This window comes from Loxodonta africana, chromosome 2, assembly GCF_030014295.1.
Source record: "Loxodonta africana isolate mLoxAfr1 chromosome 2, mLoxAfr1.hap2, whole genome shotgun sequence".
NCBI lineage: Eukaryota > Metazoa > Chordata > Mammalia > Proboscidea > Elephantidae > Loxodonta > Loxodonta africana.
Window position 1 is genome coordinate 86,279,283 of NC_087343.1, and position 23,602 is coordinate 86,302,884.

Below are 23,602 nucleotides of genomic sequence, written 5' to 3' on the forward strand. Positions count from 1 at the left end.
ATTCTTTGGAAAATAAGACTAGAAACCAACATTTTATAGATGATTAGGCTCAGTTTTACATTTACATTCAATCAATATAAAAATATTGTTATATTGTTATATATATTATGTATTATGTTTTTTCAGCCCAGAGTATAAACTTTTTTTTTTTTTTTGCTATTATCCAATAAGCTCCTGGAAAATAAAATACACAGTTTCAATAATAGCCTGGATAAGGAATTTACTTAAAGCTTCAAAGTCTTCAAAAATAAAACAAAACAAAAAGTCATATTTACATTAGGTCTGTTAGGTCCAGGAGGTACTGCATTCATTAAAGTATACATATTGTCTCCAGAGTTGGTTGAATCTAAAACAAAATATTATTTAATTAATATCTTTCTTTATAATCTACTCCCAAGTAAGTCATCAAAAAGATTTAATAAATAAAGCATATCTGGATACATATCCATACTGATAGCTGCAGAACTTGAAATGGTCTTACTAATAATACTCAAGAACAAATACCTGGCAGTCATTTTCCAATTCAAGAAATACCATTCAGTACATTAGGTATGTGATAAGAATAATAATCACCTGAATAATTCAGGTAAAAAGGGATATTACTTAAAAAACCTAAAAAGTTACAGGAAAGCTTTTATGTTTTTAAAAACATGGATGCTTTTAGAATTCCTACTTAAGCAAGGATATCTATACATATAACAAAAATCTTTTAAAATTCAGATTTAGTAGCTCTGGATTTCTCATTATTTCCTTAGGTTTTCTATACACCAATATAGCTAATAATTAGTAAAAGCTGGTAACGTATCTGGCTTAACACAAACAGAAAGAGATTTAAAGGAGACTATGCAATTAGAATAAAAAACTCTCTTATTTGAGGTAAAACTCAGCTTTCTCCAGAATGAGTTTTGATAATTTTTTTATTCATTTAATTCTTGATTTATTATTAAAAAATAAGTGTAAAGCATATGAATATAAACGTGTGTAACATTTTAGCATTTCATGTCTATTAGTTAATTCTCAATAAATCTCTGAGCATATAGGTGTTCTTATAATGGAAAACCTAGAGTGAAAGGCTGGCTATTTTACATTGAGGAAACATTAATTATAAGACATAGCTTTCTATATTTTATAATTACACAGATTTCTTAAACATAATGCATTACGGCATCTTTTTTTTTTTTTAATGTGTTTCAGAATGTACTGAACAAGGCAGAGATAAAAAATCATTTGCTTTCTCATGGCAGTAACTAAAGAATGGGGGATAGGAATTACTTTTTCTCTTATGTGTGATTACTTATTAGACTTAAAAAGTTTACTATTATTATTTTTGAGTATACCATTTACAGAGTAGGTTAGATGCCATTTGTAGGTTATCTGGAAACAGTGATCCATAAATCTAAATATTATTTTTTCATTTTTAGATTAATATTATATTGTTGAAAAGCTGACATGCCCACCACAGGCTGACCCCTATTTGTTTATACTAATTAAGGTCCTAACCTACATTTGTGGCCCTAATTCTTTTTATATCTGTTTTGTACATTATATTCCTGTGAACCCAGGACATTTGCTCTTTCCAGTGTATACCTTTTGCAACCCCATATTTTCTTGCTCTTTTTTCATCCAAGCATGTTCTGCCTCATCTTCACCTACTGAAATTCTACTCACTATTCAAGGCCAATTTCAAATGCCACCTCTTAGATGAAGTTTTTTTTTTTTCCCTTGACATTTCAAAGTGCACAGGAGCTCCCTCATCGTTGAACGTTGGTTTGCATTACAGTTAATATTTTATCTGTCTATTTTCCCCTCCCTGCTTCCAATTAGGTTATAATAAGCTCATTGAGAGAAGCAAAAGGACCTTCAGTTGTTCATCTTGCACATGGCAGACAATAAATATCTGTTAGCTTTAACTAATGGATTAGTCTCTATGCCACAAAAAGTTATCTTTCAAAAAAACTAGGATTGCTTTTTGAACATAGAAAATCTTCAAATGGTTTTTAACTTTATTAGCTTTACTCTTGGTGAAAGGAAAATGAACTGAATGAATATTTAACATGCTGAAAGAAAAATAAATTTATCATTTTTAACACCAACCAAGAATATAACCTGATCTGAAAAACAAAAGCAAAACAAACAAAAACATTGAAAGGAATGAAGTTGGTATTTTCACCAGAGATTTTCTAGTCTGGCTTCCCTTTACATATAGAAAAAATTTATAATAAAGTGGATTTTCTTGGGGTGGGGGAGTGGTTGGCGTCATATCACCAGAGTGACCGTGATAAAGGATTAGTACATAAAAGAATACGCAAAAAGGCTTGGAAGATATACTGGTGCCAATTCCTGGCTTGAAAGGGAGAAATTATCAGACTACCTACAATGTTTAGTATTACTCCAAAAAGATTTTTTTTAGGCTTATAGTGAAACATTTACTAATCACATGTTAGCTTTGTAAATTACAGAATAATATACAGGAATGCAAATGTGGGTAAGATGAGCAGTTCTGTTCCATTTCCAATGAAGATGCTCTGAGGGCAGAGAACCATGAAATATTTATAGCTCTAGTCCAAGGAGTTGGTGAAGCAAAGTAGAATTTTGCATTCATTATGAAATTCATACTTTTTTTCTAAATTTAAAACATTCAACTTAAAATTTATTATTTATTGGCATAATTAATGATACTTACTTTCAAGCTTCTCTATATCTTGGATTCAACAAACCAAGTAAGAACATGTGAATTTAACAGTAAAATACAATTAAAATTTTTTTCTAATTACAAAAATAATCGTCACTATGCGTCAGAATTGACTTGACAGTAACGGGTTTGTCTTTGTTTTATAAAAAGCTTTTAAAATTAAACAAAGAGAACTAAATAAAAAATACCTAATTTATTTCATCATCCAGAAGTAATCACTGATCAAGTTTTAGCTTAAATTATTTCTAGTTTCCAGATTTCTGTGTTATATGTATTTAAAATAAAATTGTGATCATATTGTATTGAATTATGAGCATTTTTTCCTCTGTCATTAAAAATTCTTTGAAAATAATGTTAATGGCTACATTATATTCTATCAATTCCATAAATGATTTATCTAATAATTCTATTATAATTAGATTAGGTATGAATTAGGTATTTCACTATTGACTATAATAAATGTGTACCCTTATTCTATATAAAGGATTGTGTCTCTGATCATCTTCAGTAGTAGAATTATAGGGTCAATTGAGTATGAACCTTTTCATGGCTCTTAATGCATGTTGCCTGGACACTTTCTAGGGAGGCTGTGCTGATGTAAACTTCTACCATTAGAAGTATTTAAAATTATTATATAAAATGACTAAGGAAATACTAAAGTATATTCTAGTTTAGAACATTTTAAAAAAGCCTTTCTCACTACACAGTAGATTGAATAGTTAGCTAATAAACACCTACAGACATGTAGGATAAATAAGACCATAAGCCCATCTATCTATCTTAGTAAGGTGATAGATGTGATGGGTTTGATTTGCTATTTGAAACCTAATGGATCCATACATTTCATGTTTTACTCATGTAGAATTTTTCTAAGTTGTAAGATTTGGATATGTTGACTGTCTTCCTTAGTCTCAAGGAATCTTTTAGTTTGAATTACTAGTCAACAGTATGAATTATTGGGTAATTCATACAAATCAATATAGTTTTCACGTTAAGTATGTTATTCATACAATAAGAATTTGCCATATGCTTAAAGCAACTGGACAATAGTTCTTAAAGAGCAATATTTCTTTCTACTTGCCTCCTCTATTCTACTTCTTTAACCATCATGAAATAATGAATGCTATTAACCTCCTTCCAAATACAATTTCTGTATTATGTGATCTTATTCTAATGATCAAATGCCCGCAAGACTAGTTTGATTACAATACCTGCTGGACTAGGCATGATGGGTGTTCCTGGTGGCCCTCCACCTCCTGGAGGACCCTAAATAATTATATAAAGTTTCAGCATAAATAAGGCATTTCATTAAACAATGTAACAAAAAACAAAAGGTTAAGACTTATCTCTGTGATCCAATTTGAAAATAACAGACAAAATATATTTTCTCCATAATTAATTTTCTTTGAATGCCTAATCATTTCAATATTATTCAAAACATAATTTAGCTTAAATATATTGAGATTGTTTTGACAAGTTTCCAAAAACAATGAGACCATAACACTAATTTATTATTCACGACTTAATCACATCAGATATAATGAGGTTAAGGAGAAACCATTTAACAGGGTCTTTACAAATCCATAAAGTAGAAATAATTCACGTGTGTCTGTGATTTAGTTTACTGTAATTTTCTTACTTTTTTGTATACTGGTTTATATAAAAACTGAAAACCAAAAGATATTCTCTTAGAGATTCATATATTTGAAAATACATGGATGCTCCTTGCTCCTTCTGACTATCAGCATCAATTTCAGCACCTCTGGAACACTGTACCTTCAGCTGTCACATAAATTAGAAATGAGAGCAATACTGACTAATGCTGTGGCTCACTAAGGCTGCAGCTACACAATCCAAATGAAATGGAAATCAGGTAATTCTAAAGTTAATTCAATTATTTCCAACAACCAAAATGGATAATTCAGTCAATGGGATTTAGAATTTAAATTATTCAGATGCTCTATGTACAGTGATCAAATTAACTATTAAATGGCTACACTTGCTTCAGTCTGACTGCACAGATACAGCCTACCAATTATTTCAAATAGTACACATATTTACTATTTAATAAGTAAGTTAAATTTCCTTTCAAACAAGTGTCTGTTATTTCACAAAAACATGTATCAGGCTTATTCTTAAGTGGCTTTAAAAATATGTTAAAATTCTTTTTAAAAACTTTGTAAAAAAATTTCTGACTTTCATTTTTGATTCATAGGAGACATAAAAAGAAGTTAGACTTTCTTAAGTGTCCATAGCTTAAAGAAACCCTGAGCACTAAGTTCACAGGTCCAAATCAACAGTGTCCTTTTCATTATGATGATAAAAATACTTTTTACTGAAGATAAAATATTCACCAATATTCTTCTCAAGCACTCCATTTTCCCCACTCCAGTTAGTCACAAATCTCCAAAAATTCCCTTAGGAAATATTTTCCTTTTTACTACTTTATCCTTGCTTTTCTGTTATGTATTTCCCTGTAAGTATTGTAACAAAACTTCCCCTATGGTGGCCCTGAGATGTAGCAAGGATTAAAATATAATGAAGGTTAAAAGACCATTTGCAAATTCAAGAGACTGTGTAAAACTTGCGAAACATGACTTCAGGTGTATACAAATTATTGGAAAAATTTAACATGTGCAAGAAAATACGTATTTTGAATTTCTAAGGATGACGAAACCCTAGAAGGTTCCCCCCAAATTACTAGTCATTATTCTGCTGTCTAATTCACTTTGTGATTGGGAGAAAGTTTAATGTCTTCTTAGACGTTGTGTGGGGAAAGTGGTGTAGGGGAGGGGGGTATAGATTATTCTTCTGGAGAACTGCAAATTTAAGCACATCATTGTGTAACTGGGGATGACTCTCTTCACGATTGGACAGAGTGTACTGTACTAGTTACAGAAACATATGCTGAAGTAAAACACAGTGCTTAGGGTAATTCTGGCCAGATTGATAACTGTTTCACTAATGAACATCAACATATGTACTGAGGTTGGCAGATGAATTCACTTCTTGGCCAATACACAGGGGCTCTTCATAACATCTGGACGACTATTTCATTGCTCAAATAAAACGTAACATCAATTCTTATGAGCAAACAAACCCAAATGTACTTACTACATAATTCCCAGGAGATGCTGAGGAGTATGGTATCTGGAACATGAACAGGATGGGAAAAAAAAAAAATTGATTTATGTGGCAGTATGGAGACTGACCTAAAATGAATTTACTTCCTGACTTTTATCAAGTCTTAAAATGTATCCCACAGATGATAAAGAAGAAGGGTATTTATATCTGTTTGAGTGCTAGACAACTGGACAATTGCAATATTATCTTGGATTTACAAAACAGGAGAACAAATTTTAGTCAAGAGTAGGTTAGAATTACAAATTCACATTATATTGGTTTCACAGCAGTTGTACTCACTGCTCAATACCAATGACACTTCTTCTGTAATTACAAAGATATGTATTAAAGCAGCTAAAAACTAGAAGTCTTCAAATAGGAGTAGGCTTTAGAGACACAACCTCTAGCCTGTGTGCATTTTGGGAAGCATTATTTTTTTTTTAAAGACAGGTTTCAGGCTACTACATTCATGCAGTATGGGTCAATACTTGATATACAGACCTCATCTTCCCCACCCCCTTTCTATTTAGCTAATAGGAAATAATATAATGAACAAAGAAGAGGCTGTCAACATGAGTCCTCAAAGACTACTGATCTGTGGGAATCAGACACAGTAACAATTTCATCTTTCCCTTCAAATCGAGCTTTTACCAAGCTCTTTTCTAGAGATTAAAGGTAGAAATACCACATCTTCTGATAACTAAAAAAAAATTAGAAACTGAAAAACATACATATAAAATTAAGCCCTTGAATATAAATATTAACAGAGAAAGTTGAATCCAAGTATTTTCTTTTTTCACATAAGCTTACTTACATGAAGACTCTGCTCATACAGAAGAGATATTTTTGCCTTGTTCTGAAAAAAGCCAATCAATTACTGTCTACTTAGATGAGCCTGACATCCAGGGCCAGAGTAAAACCTTTATTGTAGTGAAAAGATTATAGGCCTGTACCCTAAACCATCCCTCCACCCAAACACTTGCCATATAAATAAACAAAAATAATATGAAATCATAAAGTAAGCATAAGAAAAGTCTAACAAAGTTATGATTTTTTGATGATAAATAATGCTTAGATGCTTTTTGGGAAATATTTAAGGTTAAATTATTTGAAAAGCTTTTCTCCTCATTGTTTTGCATCCTTGCTTTGCCTCAAGCACAGACCATATGTTTCTGAAGCCCCTGTTTCAACTGCCTATGAGTAAGTCAACACTGCAGATGGCCATTATGGAAGTACCTAGCATCACTAGTGATAGGGACTACTTCCATTGTAAGTACTGAGATCTCCATGGCAGTGAACATTTACTTGACTGTGAGTGAACACCACCTTGTTCTCTTGTGCCCCTTTCAGTTCATGATCCACCATGCATCCTCTGCTTCTCATTATTTGAAACATGTGCATCTGCCTCTCCAAATCACCAACCTGTCTACTGGCTCCTAGGACCAACTTTCATCTCCCTATTACTTTAGCACTTGGCTCATGTTCTTCTGCCTCTCTTTATTGCCCACCGTATTCTTAAGCAACTTCAAGATACATTTTGACCACCCTTTAGGTCTTTGAAATTTACAGTTCTTTGCCTTCCTTTACAACACACTTTCCTTTCTTTCATTTATGACTTTGTCCGCCTCCTAGAAATGTTTACACTGAGATCTTTATTTAGCATCTCCTGTTCTTCTGAACTCCCTTGCGAAATATCTTTCTAATTTCTTATGACACAAACATTATATTCCAACCAGAATCTTTTCCCATTAAATGCTTAATTCATTAGTTCCCTACTAATTTTCTCCTAGTTAAATTGCGTTTGTTCCTTTACCATGCCACTTTTGGCATTTTATTTCTCTCTCTCCAGTATCTTAAATTCCCTATCCTAAAACCTCCTTTGTTAATTTCCATCTCCTAGATCACCACCAGCTACCTTTTTTTTTATTGTACAGCAGTGATTTCCTGAAAGGAAACACCAAACAGGGGTGACAAAGTCCAAAATACAATCATGCTCTCCAACTTCAAATCAGTCTTTACTAATATCTAAGTGTTTTGGGGCTCAGTCTTCACCAAAGCCCTGAGGTACAGTGGTATGCTGGTAAACCCAGTAACCTTCGGGAAAAACAAAAACTGATTTGAATAGCATTTGCCAGTTTTTGTGGTATAAATATGCTCACCATGACAGACTCAAGCTATCAACAGTTTAACAACCAGCTCACAAAATTCCTGAATATTTAACACTTGACTCTTGCGAGCTAGCTCCAGTGGTGATTCTACCTTCCTGAGTTAATACTTTGCCCTCCTGTCACAGATAAAACCATCAAATTCTTCCTATGCCTTCATCTTTAGTTCATCACTTCACTGTTGTAAAATTTAAATTTGCATTCATTCATTCCAGAGGAAAAAAAAACTTTTTTTTTTCCAAAGCTAGTCCCTTTCTCCTAAATCCTTGCTCCTTTTGTATTTTTAATTTTTCCCTCTTCATGGCTTCTTCAAACACACTTCAATACAATAAATTTTTAAAATACTTAAAAAAAATTGTTGCCTCATCTAGTTATTCAGTTTCTTTCCATTCTTGCCTGGTCGAACTCTTTAATTTCAGCTTATATTCAATGTTTCTACTTTATATTCTTCCATGTCCTCATTAAAAATCGGCCTTTGGCTCCTAACCTAAGTACTGAATCTGCACTCTTGAAAGTTACCAGCAGGATTTGACAGCCTAGTGTGAGAGGCATGAAATATAAAAATGTAGATAGAAGAACTACTGTGTGGGTACAGAGGACATATTTCAGCTGGGAAACTCGGACTTAAAGAGAGTAGGCATCCCCCAGAAAGACATAGAAGGATCAGCATAAAAAGAAAAAAGAAAAAGAAACGTGTATTCCATAGTTTATTTGGGAAATGGTATATTATTGGATATAGCTACCGCAGTGTGGGGCATATGGGAGGTGTGGTAATCAATGAGGCTATGGTAAGACTGTTAATGAATTTATATCGCAGAAAATATGAAGTCACAGGTGTTAGTTATGTTCAAATTTATGTTTTAGTAAGATAACTCTGGAGGCAACATGGAATATGAACACAAGTTAGGAGGCTACTGCAAAAAGTCCAGGCAAGAGATGATAAAGGAGTGGTCTAGGCAGTGATGATCAGGATAAGCAGACCAAAGAGAATTTGAGAGACATTTCACAGATAGACTTGACAGGGCTTGGTTTTGAGACTGTTCACCAACTTAGCCTTAGAGGAAAGTTCCAGTCAACAGAAATGGATAGACTGAAGATTCTTTCAGAAGGGTGAATGAGCAATATATGCAAAGAAGTAACAAGAGGTGGAATAAAGAGAACAGATAGTAGGGTCAGCATTGAAAAGAAAAAAAAAAAATTCTTGTTCTGAGATAAGAGGGAAGAAACATCAGCAAAGGTCTCAATATTGCAGGTGAAGGGTAGACTCAGAAGGAATTTGAGTCTAATGGTCTTGTTTTTTTTTTTTTTTTTTGTCTGTAAAATATGAGACTATTTCAGCTGACAGAGAAATGACCAATGATAAGATAGGAACACAATGAGAATAATAAGGAATTGTAACAGCCTCTGAAGAGAGCAGGAAAGGTAGCTGACCAAGGAAGGGTAAAAAAAAAAAAAAAGCCTGAAGTTGAACATGGTAGATTTGAATTACAATATAACATGCAACAGAAATATGCAATAGGCAAGAACAGACGAAGGTATTCTACAAATACTTCAAAATTCAACATCCCAAAAACACTGCCTACCTTCTAAACCTGCTTCTTTCTCCTGTGCTCCTAGCTCAGTTAATGTTATTGAAAGACTGTATTTAAAGAATATTACCTTCAACTTCTTCCTTTTCTTTATTTCCAGATTCAACCGATGACCAAGTGTTTTTGATTCTGTCTGTGAAATGTCTCTCCTCCTTTATTGCTACTCCACCTCACTCTCTGATTACATTTTATGAGACCTATTACTATAACTTCCTAATTTTGTTTCCTTATTGTATTCATTTTATACATTATCTTCCTACACAGCTCCCTTTCACACAAATAATAATAAAAGCCAGATTTCTCAGTATTCAAAGCCCTGTACACATTGTGGTCCCCTTTTTCTTTTTTCAGGTTTATTTCCCTCTATGCCTTCCCAACGAAACCTTGGTGGTGTAGTGGTTAAGTGTTACAGCTGCTAACCAAAAGGTCCGCAGTTCAAATCCACCAGGCGCTCCTTGGAAACTCTATGAGGTGGTTCTACTCTGTCCTATAGGGTCACTGTGAGTTGGAATCGACTCAATGGCAAGGGGTTTGCTTTCAGTTTATGCCTTCCCAAACAATATATCCTACCAGTCACTAACAGTCTAATCATTTTTCCTCGTTCTCTACATTTTTTACAAGTTCCTCTCTACTTCTAATGTCTAGATTCTTCCAGATATAATTAATCTCCTCCTCCCCCCATCCCTATCCAATATGAAATGTCCATTAAGGTGAAAATGAAGATGTACAAGATAAAGCAGAATAATAATATTTTAGAGCTAGAACAAACTTGCATTTGAAAGATAAGAAAATGAAGGGTCATAGATATTATCTGGCTAAACTAAACATGTAATTCAAGAGGTGTAACAAGAATCCAAATATTTTGAAATAATATGACTCCTAGTACCTATGGCTGTGGTGCTAGAGAAGAGAGGCTGGAGATGTTTTTGTTTCTTTTAAATGATTATTAACAGTTAAACAGCTTTCTTTAATACTGATGTTTGTTGTTGTTGTTGGGTGCCATTGAGTTGATTCCGACTCACAGTGACTCCATGTGACAGAGCAGAACTTCCTCACAGGATTTTCGTGGCTGTCATCTTTATGTAGGCAGATTGAGTGCTTAACCATCTGTGCTACCAGGGGGTCCTTTTGTGAAGTTTAAAATGACCTTATAAACACTGGTTTATTAGAGATTAGGGAAGGTAGCATCAGGACATTATCTGTGCCAGTGAAAAGGTGAAAATACTACTTTTTAGTCCTCTTAAAAAAAAGAGCATCTATTTTTAGTGAGTAGAGCATTTTTAGAGTAAGATATTTGTATTCCCTTAGGTTCAACCACTGTAAGAGATCCCAGTTTTTTTTTTTTTCCTTAAAGGTGTTTCCTCTGCTTCTCGCCTGTGGAGTTAGTGAGTTGATGAATACAACATTATATTGAACATTTGCTGTTTTGCCTACTAAATAGCCCTTATTCTGTTAACAATTCCTTGGATTTTCTTTGGTGAAACATACCTCCCTTATTTTTACTCCATATGGCTTGAGATGGGGGTCAGGAAGTAGGCATGTGACATAGGCCTGGCCAATAGAACAATGTATCCCCCAGTCAGAACTGGTTGATGAATGAGCACGTGACAAAAGCTAAGCAAATTCACTTCAGTTGGAGTCATTCCCAATACCTTTATTTAAATGATAAAGAGCTGTGCTCTTTTGTTCTCAACTGGAAGCTGTGAAGATATAAATCTGGAGCTTCTTACAGCATTTTTGACATTGCAAATGAAACAAAGGTAAGCGATGGACAGAAACTAGGTCCTGATAACATTATTTGAGCCCTTGTGCCCAAAGCAAAATTTATAGAATATTTTTACTTATATGCTTAATCCTTGGCTATCCACAATTTGTGGTAAACCACATTGTGTAGAAGTATTTTGATAAAAAATATATTCTGTATCCTTCCACATGTCTGGAGAGACATCTTTAAGGGCAAATTCATGAATTCAGAACAAAACATGTAATTTTTAATTTAACTCTGAGCATTACATGATTGGTCTCAGACTCTTATTTAAAAGTTTATTTACAAATTCTCCAATTCTGTATTTTTCCTTTTTCAAAGGAAACTGTGCATTTGAGTTTAGCTATACAGCACATTCTAGTCATTAAGTAGCAAGCACTTTTTATTGAAAATACCGTAATTTTCTGCATCTGTAGACATTTTTTATTACAAGAGACCGAAAACCTATCAAATCATACTCATACTGTAAAAGGATATTACTGGATTACGTACCTGAAGAATTCAGATGTAAACAACAAAACAAAACAAACAACCACAGGCCTCTTACTTTCAGAGAAGTGAGTTATGAATACAGAAAAAAGGTTAGAATGCGCTCTGTGGTGTTGGACTGAAATGAATATATCAGTGCAAACTCATTTTTTAACACATATAGAAAGGTAGACCAGAAAGGTATAGATGTGTGTGTCTACATACATCTATTTCCTAGTTTTGTTTGTTGAGAGAGCCTAGGAACCATGTCATTCCAAAAGCAAAACACATATTTAGTACCCAGGCCTTGGGTTCTAAATGCTTTGCTACACTAAAAGGAGCCAGGCTCTTTACAGAAATGACTGTTTCCAGGGATGAGGCTGGAAAAATATAAGATGATCTTCAAGGTACTCAAAGATTAATGGCAACATGTCAAAAAGGCAAAGGATCTGGTTTGAAGGGGTTCCCACTGGCCAAATCTGTGGCAATTTGAGCATCAAAAACTCACTGAACAAAATAAAAACCCAATGGTGCCCAGCTATCACCACCTACCACCTTGACTAGGATTACAACAGAGGGGCCCAGACAGAGTGGGGAAAAACACTGTAGAACAAAAAATCAAATACACAAAAAAGACCAGACTTACTGGCCTGACAGAGACTGGAGGAACTCCTGAGGCTATGTCCCTAAGACACCCTTCCCAACTGGAAATGAAGCCAGAGACCATCTTTCAGTGAAACATAGACAGGCCCATAACATAAACAGTAACACTGAGAGAACATGCTTTTTAGGACAATCAATTACATGAGATCAAAAGGGCAACATCTGCCCAGAAGCAAAGGTGTGAAGGCAAAAAGGGGTAGAAAATCAGGAGAAAAGGAAAGGGCACCTAGGATGGAAATGTGGAGAGTGCTGACACATTGTGGGGAATGAATCCAATGTCATGAATACTTTATGTACAAACTATTGAATGGGAAACTAATTTGCTCCAAAATTAGAAATAAAATAAAAACCCATGAGTCCATCTGATATAAATGAGTGAATGAATGAATAGGGAAGAAAGAAAACCTCTTTCTATAGTAGAAAGCCAACTAATAAATGAAGAAGGAAAGATAAAATTAAAAATATCCACGTGGCAACAAAAATAATAAAAAATTATTTGGGCAAGAATTATCAGTGATGCCAAAACTAGTGGATGAAAGTATGAGGAGGAAGAGGATATTTACTCTAGTCTCAAAGTATGTCTCCATAAGTTAATAATTACAAAGGCAAAATCAGTAATTCCACAGTGGAGAAGCCTGTCAAGCACTACCTTAACCAAGTGGTTAAAGTTAAAATTACCAATAACTGGACAGATCGTCATCATATGCCTCCTAAAATGATACACTGAGGAAAACGTAAAATTACTTCTGTGTTATTCCTGCCAAATAGGCATAACCTGAATCTAATATGAGGAACATCACACAAACCCAAACTATAGAACATTCTACAAAATAACTGGCTTGCATTCAACAAAATTGTAATGTAGAGAAAGATGACAAATCAAGGAACAGTTTCGATTAAAGGAGACAAAAGAGATATGACAGCTGAATCCAAAAAACGATCTTGAATTTTCTTTTGTTATAAAGGACATTACCGGGACAACTGACAAAATCTGGAAAAAAATCTATAAATTAGGAAACAGCATTATGTCAATGTTAGTTTCCTTATTTTGATCACTGTACTTTGGTTATGATAATATGTTTGTTTTTAGGAAACGCACACTGAAGTATTTAGGTATATAGGGTCATCATGTCTGCAACTTATACTCAAATGGTTCAGGGAAAAAATATGTGTGCAGAAAGAGAAAATAATTAAGCAAATGTGGTCAAATACTAACACTTGAGAAATCTGGGTAAAGAGTATATAGGAATTCTTTGTATTATTCCTGCAACTTTTCTGTAAATCTGAAGTTACTTCAGAATAAACACTTAAAAGAAATGAATACAGCAACTTGAAAACAGCAAAAACAAAACTAAACAAAATGAACAACTATTTTAATACACTTCTCTAAGGAGCCAGAGACTTAAGCTATTGATATGAAATGAAAAGTGTTTGTAATATTAAGTATGAAAAGAAGTCTAAAAAGTGTGGAATTCATAATACAGATAAGTTGTTGCTACAACACAATCAATGATATTTGGGGGAAAAAATCCCTCCTGAATACTTTTTGCCCCTGTTTCAGAGACATTATATTTTTGCTAGAATGTTACTTTTTCTTGTTTTCCTAATAAATCATTTTCAGAGGGATGCTTTCTCTTTGCATATTCAGGATGACGTTCCCTTTCTCTTTCTGAAGAGAAAATGATTGGTCTCCCTCCCACTTCGTTCTCTATTTGCACACAGAGTGAGGTGAAACGTATCCAGATGTGGTGCATATTAACAGCTGGGGCTGTTTTCAGTGTTACTACCTGCTTACATGTGTGCTGGTCCAATATCAATTTCGGACTGGCTGTTGAATAACACTTTGATTGTACAGCTCCTAGCCTAATTCCGAATGTTTCCCAGGCTCTAGGATAATGCAGAGCTGCTGACCTGATAAAGCACATTCTTCTACTCACAGTGCTTGGCTCTATGGAATCCTGGAGAGATGGAGTAACTAACAAACCAAAACTCACCAGAATGCACTGCTACAGAGCTCTTCTGATTTCTGCCTTTAATACTCTTTACTTGGGTAATATACCTCTGAGTTACAATGCCCTATCCTCAGTATCAGCCCTGCCCATATTCTTAAGTGGACTTAGGGAGAAACAGTCTCTGAATGGGTACATAAAAGGCAGTACTAATGGGAATAGGCACTATGAGTCAGAATCGACTCGATGGCAGTGGGTTTGGTTTTGGTTTTTGATGGGAACAGGTAGTAGTGGGCATGACCTACACTCAGGCTGCCTGTGATGAACAGTGGAGAGATGGCTGGCTGAGCTCACAGTGAGGAAAGAGAAAAGGGTCTTCCTGTTTCTAGGTGGGAAGGCTTACATAGTTAAGGCCAGCCATCGATAGTACTTTTTAATTCAGTTTCTTCAGACATGCAGATAATGAAAACTCTTTCCAGATTCTGGCAATAGGAAGAATGTCAGTTTAAGTTTTCAGTTATTAAAAAAAAAAAAAATCCCCTACATTCTTAAGGATATTTTAATAGGAAGTTGAAAGAAGCGTATCTTGAACCACTAGCCAGGTGTCATTTTAAAGTGAAATCTTGAATGACCTGGTGAAGGTCAATACCAAGAAGCAAAAAGAAACGTAAACTCTTCAAAAGCATATAAGCAAACTAAATGAATTTTGGAGAAGGTATTCATATTAAAACATATTATCTGGAAAAACAGTCACTTAGAAAGAAGATTCCTTGAAATGACAAAGTCCATTGAAGACACAAATGGAAGCAACATCATAATTCTGTCCACCCCAAATAATTTCATTCAATAGTTTAAACTCATTCAATAATTTTGTTCACTATTTAAATTGAAGAGGCAGGTAATATAAATTAGCAATGTTGTTGTTCTCCAAAAATATGATAGTTACCATCTATTTAATTGAGAAGAAATTTCTACCTTAGAATGGTATGACCAATGGATTTAGGATGATTCTTGCTATACCACACACACCTCACTTTTAATTTTCCTGAAGTTTAAATGAACCTTAATCAATGGATCAGTTTTATGTATATTTAGCATTAAACTGCCAACCAAGGAAGGTGCCTTTGTGCATATTAGTGAAAGACATCCCTGCTGGGAAGATGCCTATATGCTTCACAGGTGGAACAAGGTTGTATCTCAACCCCCTACTGACTCTTTTGGCCCAGGCCTCTTTGTGCAGTGCACAGACTACTCAAATGTATACAGTAGTCCTCTCCCATACTGAGGAACTCAAGGTTTCCAAGTCAAGAAAGAAAAACATCTCTAGGACCACATTAAAACTGATGGCTTAATTTTCAACTTGTACATATATTTATGTGACACTATTACGAAAAAAATATTTGGGTAGTCAAACCACTGCCAAAAAACATGTAAAGAAAATTCTCAGGTTTTCAGGCACATAAATGGAATGTCCTATGATGGCAATTTCGCTCACAGGCACAAGGCAAATGATGTGCACTTGCTTCCTGAAGCAGTGAGAGAGCAAGGCTTGGTGTAACTAGTACAGCAAACACAAACATCAAAACGTGGATTCCTCAGAGAGAATAATCTTACTGCAGACTTAGTGATTATATAATTATTGTAGACGTTCAAGCCATTTTTAGAATAAATATAGACGACTACATCCCTACTGCAGTATACTTAAACCACAATATTTCTGTATTTTTAAAGTCTGTTAATCTACACAGAATGCATGTCTATGTTAGACCTTCAAGTGAAATAAACTATATATTTTCAAGAAATATGTTATATCTTTCTGAAACTATATACAAACTTCTTTTTGAATGATTATTTTTAAAAAAGGTTAATGAAATTTATCGTATCAACCCCAATGCCATCGATTTCAAAAATAACTTTGTTATTGTTAAATATTACAAATTACACACAAAAAAATTCAAAATACACTCACTGAATTGGCATTTGTTGGGTTTGGCCAAGGTCTGCCACCACCTGGACCCCTGCAAGACAATATGATAAAATAAATTTTTTTTAAAATAATTTTTATTGTGCTTTAAGTGAAAGTTTACAAATCAAGTCAGCCTCTCACACAAAAACCCATATACACCCCGCCACACACTCCCAATTACTCTCCCCCTAATGAGACAGCCCACTCTCTCCCTCCACTCTCTCTTTTCGTGTCCATTTCACCAGCTTCTAACCCCCTTCACCCTCTCTTCTCCCCTCCGATAAAATAATTTTTAACCTATGCTTTGAATCCTTAACAATAAGCAATAACAAATCATAAAATACTAATATTCCTAATTCAGTTACCATGAAGTTCTAGTTCAGCACTGAAGTTATTTTTTACATTTATTTTCATAGTTTTTTAATTTCTAAAATCAAGTGTTTTTTTATTCCATTAAACAGGTTTCTTCCCAAATCAAAACACTCTTAGTAAGCTGACTTTTATTTTAATATTAAGTTTGGTTATTGTAATAAGCACTAAAAGTAGTAATCACAATAAAGCAGTAATTATAGCCATATATCTAAATCATTATAGAAACATACTTTTATAGAAAAAGCACTAATTATGAAATATAAACCATAATTTCTTATATCAATGTGTCAACTGTATCTGATTCAAAATGAAATTATTTAAAAAATACATGTGTATATATATATATACATATATAAAATGTTTACTCATATCAAGTTACAAATAAATGTACATAACAGGGACATAAAAAGTAGCCTTTTTTTAAGAAAATCACATCTATACTTACAGAATATTATACATGTTACTTTACATATCTATATATTAATCTATCTGCCAGTGCCACTGATGATTTAGTTACTATAAAACAAAGAAATCACATTTCTTGTTTTCATAAGTTTAGGTCAAGACAGTGGCCAGTGTAATCTTGGAAAAAGTAGGAGGTAATGTATATCAATATTTTACCAGATTTTAGGGCAGAGGAGAAAGTTTTGTATTCTATAGCTTACAAAGATAGAAAGATTTTTTAAACAAAATAAATGTCCAATTAAATAAAAAAGGTCATTTGTCCTGAAGCTTTAGGACAAAGTACACCTGAACACATACTGCCTGACGACAAGCAGACTCCTGTCATTTGGTCCTCTGTAATTACGGTTATTCAAAATCCCCTCTTCTCTAATAACTAAAAAAACTAAGACAATGAAAAATTTTAATTAAAAAAAAAATTTTTTTTTCCCCTGGTTCTCATTCTAGAGACCTTACCTAAAGTTCTAAATGTTAGGTAAAAAACTTGTCCAACTTAGTTATTATATTACCCATGTTTGCTTGAATATTTAGAACTATTTTTAATTTTCTTTTGGGTTTCCTGAGGGGTGCAAACTGCATAGAAAGACATGAATCCTGTCCTTAGACTCTATTAGGGATGCTAAAGTCGTGTTTTTCCCAGTTTGGCTTGAGGAATAGAAGGGGAAGGTAAGATTTCCAGAGGTAACTTGGTCAAAGTATCACATAGGGAGAAGGTGAGAGGAGTTTATGTTGTCTATGAAAACTGCTGCCTCTCCAAGATTGGCATTATATTAATTATTTTACAATTAGCTATGGGAATACTTTAGAAAGGTGATGTTACATGCAGGAGTCAATGCGCTCACGGACAGAAGCTAAACTAAAACATAGGATATGTGCTGATCATGCAAAACATTTGGTCAGTAAGACCTACCCACATGGTTTGTTTGATGATAAGTGAAACATGGTAGAGAAAAACAGAATATTGGGAACATTTATCTTCAGACAACATAAAAATATACCAAGTCCAAATCATGGCAAAAATTTGTATAAAATTATGTAGATAATGATCACATAAGTTTGAAATACTATGTCTAAAAAAAGACTGTATAAACAAAAAGTATTAAAATAATATAAAACAATAACATCTATGCATTCTGATTGTTTGATAAACACTAATATATGTATTTTGTATTCAACTGAATTATGTTATAATAGAATAAATATTAACAATTCGTATTGATAGATAAATTTCCCCCAACATTACCACCGTCTTTGAAACACAGTTTAAATTCACAAATAGCACTGAATGAAGCGGGGATTGTAACAGTGAGTACTTCTATTAGAACAACTACCTAAGCTCAGTAATTCCCACTTCTTTTGAGGCCATCAGAGTTATGAACAAAGTATTCTTAATTTTGAATAACAATTTCTATATAAATATAGTTTGATTAGAATCAGGGTGGCATCATTTAAACAAAAGAGAAAAATGGAATTTAAAAGAAGTCTGTATTTTTTGGTAAGGGTTTATGCGTATGATGAAATCAAAGCAGCAATGACTACCAAAGGGGGAAAAAAACAAACACCAAAACAAATAAACAATATACAAACCTGATTAATTAATTCTTTAATTAATCCTAATTAATCCTTGATTAATTAATCCTTTCATTCCTCCTTGAAATAAAATTCACAGTTATTTAATTTCGAGATAATAACTACACAAACTTTATAGTTCTAGGGGACATTACATAAAGCAACAAGATTCTTGGAATCTTTTCCGACTCATAGTGACCCTATAAGGACAGAGTAGAACTGCCCCATAGGGTGTCCAAGGAGCACCTAGTGGATTCAAACTGCCAACCTTTCGGTTAGCAGCCATAACCACTATGCCACCAGGGTCTTAGTTTCCATAAAATAGCAAGGTATCAAAGTTGAATTAGAAATGCTTTAATGCTGAATTCTAAATTCTTTGGAAATTTGCAGTTAATACAGAAACATGTAACTATTCAAGATTCTTTTTAAAAATAATCTATAATGCATTTGAAAGCATTTACATTGTGGCAATATGCCGTAAATTCTACTTTAAACCATATAAATTAATATTAATGATTTATGTTAGTATATTAATATTTATTTTATATCAAGCTTTTACTTTTAAAGATATTAGTTACAGAAACAGTAAAAGTATAATTTAAAAAATTTTAAATGATACTTTGTGTAATTTATCCTGTGTTTACAGCATGGAAATGTAAGATTATATCAGAATAACCATTTGTTGTGAAGGAAGCCAGTATTTTTTAACAGCAAAATCATCAAAATTTTGTTGTAAATGGTTTATGCTGCAATATAGCGATAAAGTTGTCAGTAAAAATACAGTATTTAGTTACTTTAATGACCAGGATTGCTTATTTTTTATTATCGTTGATACTTTCATTGTAAACGATAAAAAAATGACAAGCTAAAGAAAAAGGATCCAGATATGATTTTCCAGCGTCTGCCCTGACGCACCATACACAAATCTTTTGGACTGTTATAAAGATAAGACACAGCTTAAGGTAACACCATTCTACTGTCTTTTCCTTTGATTTTTAAGTTGCCTAACATGGAAACATATGACAGGAAGAAAGCCACAAATAAACATTACAGTTAGAAATGCTTGTCTTTCACACAGTAAGACTTATTTTGTTTTAAAGATGATTAAATTTTGAAATGAACTTTCAATAAAGCCTACTCTATTGAGTACAATGCAGATAATGCGTTTCATTTTTTTATGTCTCTTGAAATTCACTTTTGCTTTGTTGGAGCCAATATCAATAAAGGAAGAATTCTCTCTGGTTGTATCTTCCACTGTATAGAACTTTCCCTACTATAGGGTTCATATAGGTAAATATTTACATTTTCACTGTCCTTCAAGAAATACTAATTTATAGAAAATTAAAAATAGTATAATGCTCCAAATAAAAGACAATAAGAACAAATCATGGAAATCTGAGTCTGTAAGGCCTATAGGTTCATTAAGCCTTTATATATATTTGCTATATAAATAGCAAAATATTATGTAATAAAAGAAATTTAAAAGTACCTGAGTACACTTAAATAAGAAGCTCAATTTCAAATATCAACAAAAATAATCATATTAAAAATTTCAGCCATGTTTTTAGTCTCCTTGGCACAGTGGTTAAGAGCTTAGCTGTTACCCAAAAGGTCAGCAGTTCAAATCCACCAGGCACTCCTTGGGAACTCTAAGGGGCAGTTCTACTCTGTCCTATAGGGTTGCTATGAGTTGGAATCGACTCAATAGAAATCGGTTTGGTTTGGTTCTAGTCTAGGGATTTAAATGTACCCATATGTGTATGCTCATGTATATGTGAAAATGGAACTAGACAATTTTAAGCATCAGTTTGAATCTCCCAATGGTCACATAAAATATTATTTTTTCTCCCTACTGGCAAAAACGGGTTTATTTAAAGTTGGCTACACAGCCAATGTGAACCCTGGTGACATAGTGGTTAAGAGCTATAGCTGCTAACCAAAAGGTCAGCAGTTCGAATCCACCAGGCACTCCTTGGGAACTCTAAGGGGCAGTTCAACTCTGTCCTATAGGGTCGCTATGAGTCAGAATTGACCTGATGGCAACGAGTTTTTGTTTTTTTTTTGACACAGCCAATATAATGCAGAGTTTAGTATAGAATGATATTAGGCATATTCTTAACATTTAATGATAATTCTGGGTTGATCACAGTATTCAAAATGTGATCACAGTATTCAAACTGTTGCATTTTAAAGTGAGAATCTCAGGTAAGTAAATTTTACTACATGTATTCCCATTCTATAGGTAGGAGTTTCAGCCTTTGACACAAGCACAAAATATTATTCACTCTTTTTTGTGGTAACCATTATAAACGGCTACACCTCTGAGGAATTTAAGAAGAGTCAGACTTTGTGTCAATCTATTTTTACTTTAAAAGTAAAAAGACATGATAGGAAAATTTGAACTACTTTTTCCCTTGTCTGTCAGTTTTGAGTCTGGATGGTACCTGCCTATTAACCTCTTTTCTTTTTAGGCAAAATTGCTTTTTATGAAAACGGTTTTGGAAACTTAAAAAGATCCCTTTGTATATTAAAAAAGCTTTTATCATAGCATATCTTCCATGTCATTAAATGATGGCAGAGTTGTTTAATTTGATATGTAGGTAACCAAAACATGGACTGATAGAAAGTATACTTGAGAAGACTGGCCACAACCCTGTGTGAAGCACTCATTATTTCTGGTAAGCTGTCTTTAGGCCACATCATGGAACTGATCCTATGGTGAATTCACGAATGTCACTAACAAGCACCTGAGATATACGGAATCTGGAAGGCAAGTCGGATAATGAAAAATAAATAAAAGTTCCCTAACAAATTTCATTATATTGACTGATAGAAACAAACTACTTCTTTTGGACTGGAAAAGGCCTTTTCAGTAACAACCTTTAGTTTATTCCTTATCTAAGTATAGCATAAATTTTCAAAAGAAAAATCATCCCATACCAAGGAAAGCTTTAATCTGGAAGATACTACCAGAGAGTATTCTTCCTGTGCTAACAGTGGTCTTGACAAAGCAAAAGCGAAGACGTCTGTATTTATAAGCGTTAAAAACTCCACTCTTAGTAATTACTATGTATCTGTTATTTTATTTTTTTGTTGTTAAAATTGGGTTAAAGATATTCAATTATCTACTTCTGTTTTGTTTTTTTTTGTAGTTCAAGCTGCTCATGGTGTCAGCATCTATACAGCAACTATGTGCTTATGTGTAAGATTCACTTCTACGATGATTAAACAAATAAAATATGAAAAATAAAAAAGAAACAGGCTAAAAGTTGGCATTTATGACACTTGAAAATGAAAAAAAAAAAATTAAAGGTTGCAAAAGAAGGAAGAAAAACACAGAGGCTATGTTGTGAAAATGAAGCAAACACTATAGCTCATGTTTAGTTCATTCTTATACTACACAGAGATTTAGGAACTCAAATTGCTTTACAAATTAATATTGTTTTACTAAACAGAAAATATAACAATTTACTGAACAGGATAACATAGCATTTTGCTTACATGTTCATTCCAGGCATTGCAGGGCCACCTAAAGCATTCAGTGGGGGTCTCATTGCACCTCCATAGTTCTGTAATGATAACCAAGGGTCAGACTACCACAAAACAAAAAAACAAAACCAAAGAGGAGGGGGAAAGAAAGGAGAGCAGGTTAATAATTTCCCTACATAACTCCTCATTGGATAAGGCCTGTGCAATTCATTCTCTGAAGGTTCCACTCTTGTACTTTTGCTACTATTTTCACAATTATACTTTGGTTTGTGTCTTTTAAAAACTATGTGACTGTGTAAGACCATTGGAACATGTTAAATGATTAAGGTATAGCTGAAATTATAATATTCAACATATGCTTATTAATTTCCTAATGTCTGGACAATAGTGAACTTTTTCAAAGACAACATTCATAAATCTCAAACTGTTTTTAAAGGAAAGATTTAGTCAACATGTTTGAAATTGTTAGGTCCTTAAAATCACATAAAAACAAAACAGATGAACTCAACGTAAGGAAGTTGAATGTAAACTTCTGCCCATGAATATATACAACACAGAAATGCACTAACACACAAATACACAAAAATATATGAAAATTAAAGCATACTTGAAATATGTTTGCATGAATTACATGACTCAATACATTTATTATGTGCATTCAAAGGATAAAAGCATTGTAATGTTTTTAACATGCATATCGTATTAGTTAAATATGCCATAAGGGCCAACAGATTAATTTTATCATTATCATGTTATTATATTTTGACACGTTCAACCATTTTCATGTCTGCCTGCTTGATACCACTATCCTTTCAGCCTTTCTCATTATTGATTTTCAGTTTCCTTTGTTGGCTGCTTTGATTTTGCTAACTCTTTAAATGCTGCTTTTCCCCAAGTCCTATCAACTGCTTTCTTTTTTTAATAAAAGCTCATTTATGGGTAATCTTATTTGCTGGTGTTCAACAACTACCTGTATGTTAGGAATTCCAAATCTTTTATCTTTTGTCATGATATCTCTCCTAAGCTCCTATAGATAACTCATAGGCTGAACTTCCTATGGGTCATTTCCATAGGGATACCACCCCACACTCATCATATCTAAAAGCAAACTCATTATCTTCTCAGGAGTGTTTTTCATGCTGCCTTCTCCAGTTAGTTGACGATATCACCTACTATACAATAGTTAAGGCTAAGAAACTCTTGGAGATCTCCTCTTTTTCCTTCAATTCTCATATCCAGTCAGTCAACAAAGTCTATTGATTCTACATGTGAAATATCTCTTGAAACAGTGCTCTCCTTCCTATTGCTAATCTTTGTCATTTACTGAGAT

General features: G+C 33.5%; 1 protein-coding gene across 8 annotated transcripts in view; it reads right to left on the minus strand.

The window, feature by feature from the left end:
* SSBP2 (single stranded DNA binding protein 2) overlaps positions 1-23,602 on the minus strand; it is a 300,768-nt gene that overhangs the window by 21,644 nt on the left and 255,522 nt on the right. For 3 of the 8 annotated variants that reach the window (XM_064273708.1, XM_064273715.1, XM_064273686.1), the window contains 6 exons: positions 22,285-22,376; positions 16,384-16,432; positions 5,807-5,842; positions 3,904-3,958; positions 2,684-2,701; positions 276-346 (listed from right to left, as the gene is read on the minus strand). In XM_064273708.1, coding sequence (XP_064129778.1) covers positions 276-346; positions 2,684-2,701; positions 3,904-3,958; positions 5,807-5,842; positions 16,384-16,432; positions 22,285-22,376 — 321 coding nt within the window. The remainder of the gene's footprint in view (positions 1-275; positions 347-2,683; positions 2,702-3,903; positions 3,959-5,806; positions 5,843-16,383; positions 16,433-22,284; positions 22,377-23,602) is intronic. The other 5 variants (XM_064273721.1, XM_064273689.1, XM_064273729.1 and 2 more) reach the window with 3 other exon arrangements.